The 3319-nt window shown below is 66.0% G+C and overlaps 1 protein-coding gene across 1 annotated transcript in view; it reads right to left on the reverse strand.

Moving 5' to 3' along the window:
* Positions 1-209: 209 nt before the first annotated feature.
* Positions 210-3319, reverse strand: part of C8G (complement C8 gamma chain) — a 5200-nt gene continuing 2090 nt past the window's right edge. The window contains exons 2-6 of the mRNA XM_035891869.1: positions 2641-2805; positions 1593-1663; positions 1168-1275; positions 782-883; positions 210-460 (exon numbers count right to left, since the gene is read on the reverse strand). Coding sequence (XP_035747762.1) covers positions 210-460; positions 782-883; positions 1168-1275; positions 1593-1663; positions 2641-2805 — 697 coding nt within the window. The remainder of the gene's footprint in view (positions 461-781; positions 884-1167; positions 1276-1592; positions 1664-2640; positions 2806-3319) is intronic.

Consider the following 3319-nt stretch of genomic DNA (forward strand, 5'->3'; position numbering starts at 1 on the left):
GACCCACCTCTGCCTCCCCAAGCACTGACAAGAAGTGATGGAGCTGTCCCCAGGAACCCCACCCTCAGCCCATGGGGCAGGACACCCCAGACCAGACCAGCCCCCACTGAGCTCAGCCTGACCCATGTGGGGGGCGAATGAGGCTTTGCTTTGCCAGGGTGCATCTGATGCCCATCCTGGGTGATGGTCTGCCACCTCCTTGCCCCACACTAGGGCATGGAGGGACCCCATCCTGGGGGATGGTCTGGCATGGACCCCCCCTGCGCTCCTGGGGCAGGACCACACAGCCGTGGCGTGGTGCAGGTCTGTCCCGGTGTGCCCAGCCCACAGCCAGGGCAGGGAGAACCCATGTGGGGCCCAACACTGGAGCAAGCCTGGCACATGGGGGGACCCAGCGCCTCGCCCGGGATCCACAACTCACCATCGAGGATGTGAAACTCGTCTGCGGAGTCACAAAACCCTGCAAGAGAGCGAGCCCAGGGCAGTCACCCTGCCTGGGCGCCTGGGACCCCCTGGCCCTGCACCATAGGGACACTGTGGGGCACAGCCCAATCCTTGCACCTTGCACCCCTTGTCCCTGGGGTGGCTGCAGCGTGGGGACAGACCCCACACATGGCCCTGCTGTGGGTGACACAGGGCCACAAGCTGCTCAAACCTGTGTGGATGTGTCTCCCCCTCCCCATGCTGGAGGGGATGGACCCCATCCCCCACTGCCTGGCCCCTCCTGGCCACAGACCTCGCCACGGGTGCCCCTGCTCCCAGGGGACTGTGTGCCACCCACCGTACGTGGGGAAGTAGTAGGTGACATCTTCGCTCAGGCCCACGGCCCTGACGCGCTGCTCAAACTTGTCCATGACAGCATCGCTGACCTGGCTGGTCCGTCCTGTGTGGGGAGGGAGACGCCATCAGCAGATTCGAGCTCTGCCCCAGAGACCCCCGTGGCAAAGCTCAAGGCCAAGGGGTCCTTCAGCTCAGAGGAACTGGTTACCGGCCTCCCCCCTCACACAGTGTTTGGGAACAAAAGTCTCCACCTGGGGACCAGGACCCAGATCTCTGGCGCTGGGTCTGCCGGGGCTCTGACGGGCATCCCCTGAGCCCATCACGGGTTTCCCACCCCTCTGCCACCCCTGTCCTTCATCCACCACAAGCCCCTGAGCACTGACCCACCATAGAGCTTAACAGAGATGCTCCGTCCCTTCTGGTAGTAGAGGATGGCATAGCTGCTGTGGTCCGTCTCACCCACCACCACATCTACCTTGCTGCGGTAGCCACGGCCTGGGAAAGGCAGAGGGCAGCCCCGGTTAGTCCCAGTTAAGCCTGGCTAGCCCCGGCACCATCCAGGGGCCTTGTTTTGCCACAAGTGGAGTGTACAAGGGGTGAAAATCAGGGCCAGAGCAGGTGCAGCCCCACAGGGTGCTGCTCCCCACCAGCAGGCACCAGTCTGTAGCACCACCCACCCCAGAGGTGGAATACTGGGAGGGCACTGGGAGGAAGGACATTGGTACCAAAGCCCTGATGAGGGCAGGAGTGTGGGGGGGTTCCAGCTCCATGGTCCCTGCAGCCCCCCCCAGCCGCAGCCCAGCATCCCTCACCCTTCAGGAGGAAGCGTCCGTGGGCCTGGGCAGGGAGGTAGCGCTGCCTGATTTCCCAGCACATCCCATCCCTGGGTGGGGAGAGGAGGAGACTGTCAGCACAGGCTGGGGAGGGTCCAGCCCAGGTCCCTGTCTGCCCCGCTTGCCAGGGCACACACAGAACCCATTTTCTTGGGACTTGTTTTCTCCCCAGGGAGGTGCTGTGAAGGGATGTCCCAGGGCCCCATGGAGACCCCGGGAGAGACACAGAGCCCGAGGACCTGCAGAGCCCAAGGGCCCCTGCCCCCTCCCTGCAGTTCTGAGCCTGGCTCAGCCCCTCAGACCCCCCGGGGCCAGGGGGAAGTGCCCACAGACGTGCTGAAGACCCCCTCCTCAGCCATGCTGCCGCTGGGGCGGCCCTGAGAGCCAGTCCCTGGCTGGGCGGCTGTGGAACGACCACATGCCTGACCGGTGCCTCAATTTCCTCAGCCTGGTTGTCCCCTGCCCTGACCAGCCTTGGTGGCCCAAGTCCACACTGGGTTGGTGGCCGTGCAGATGGCAGGGTGCTAGCCCTGCATGGCCATAGCTTCTACCATAAAACATCCCAGAGGAGCCGGGGCAGCTCCCTCCTCCTTGGAGCCCAAGGCCTGGGCACTGGTCCTGCTCTGACCTGCCTGCAGCATCCCCATCCCATCCAGCGTCCCCTGTCCCCATCCCAGGGCACCGGTCCTGCTCCAACCTGCCTGCAGCGTCCCTGTCCCATCCAGCGTCCCCTGTCCCCATCCCAGGGCACCGGTCCTGCTCCAACCTGCCTGCAGCGTCCCTGTCCCATCCAGCGTCCCCTGTCCCCATCCCAGGGCACCGGTCCTGCTCCAACCTGCCTGCAGCGTCCCTGTCCCATCCAGCGTCCCCTGTCCCCATCCCAGGGCACCGGTCCTGCTCCAACCTGCCTGCAGCGTCCCTGTCCCATCCAGCGTCCCCTGTCCCCATCCCAGGGCACCGGTCCTGCTCCAACCTGCCTGCAGCATCCCTGTCCCTGCCTGTGGCCTCAGTGACCGGCATCACTCACAGTTTCCTGAAGGTGCTGATGGCCAGGCTCTGCCCCTCCAGGACCGTCATCGTCACTGCCGTGGCCTCCAGCTGGTGGCTGTGCTCTGCCAGGTAGCTGCAGCGGGAGGCCACACTGACCAGGAACCACCTCCCTGAGAACTGCATGGCACCAGGGTGGCACCACCTGCCAGGTCACCACCCTGGGGCACCACCACCCCGCTGCTCCGAGCACCCACCACCCCGAGCACCCTTCTGTGCTGCCTCTGCTTGCTTGGCACCTCTGCCCACAGCCTGGCCCCTCGGTGTGCCCATGGGGAATGACCGCCCTTGTTCGGGAGCCAGCGAGTGGGACAGGGCAGGACCGGCTGGAGCAGGGGGGCTGCAGGGAGTGTGTGTCTGAGGCGTTCCCCCAGGCCTGATGCTGCTGGGGAGGCTGTGAGCACCCCAGCACAGCCTTGGGTGTGTGGTGGGTGAGCACAAACCCCACAGCCCCAGTCCGGACCCCCCAGCAGAGCCCCAAGCAAAACCCCAGCCCCAGGCCCTGCACGCGAGCACCAACCCCCAAACCGAGAATGGCTGCACGTGTCCCGGGGCTGTGGGAGCCGGGGACCGGCCAGGCCGGGGGCACGGGATGGGGGTCTCAGGAGAGGTTTCGGCCCCTGTGCCCACCTCCGGGGGTGGCTCCGCAGGCTCCTGCC

Source organism: Egretta garzetta, unplaced genomic scaffold (assembly GCF_000687185.1).
Source record: "Egretta garzetta isolate BGI_Z169 unplaced genomic scaffold, ASM68718v1 scaffold143, whole genome shotgun sequence".
Taxonomy (NCBI): Eukaryota; Metazoa; Chordata; class Aves; order Pelecaniformes; family Ardeidae; genus Egretta; species Egretta garzetta.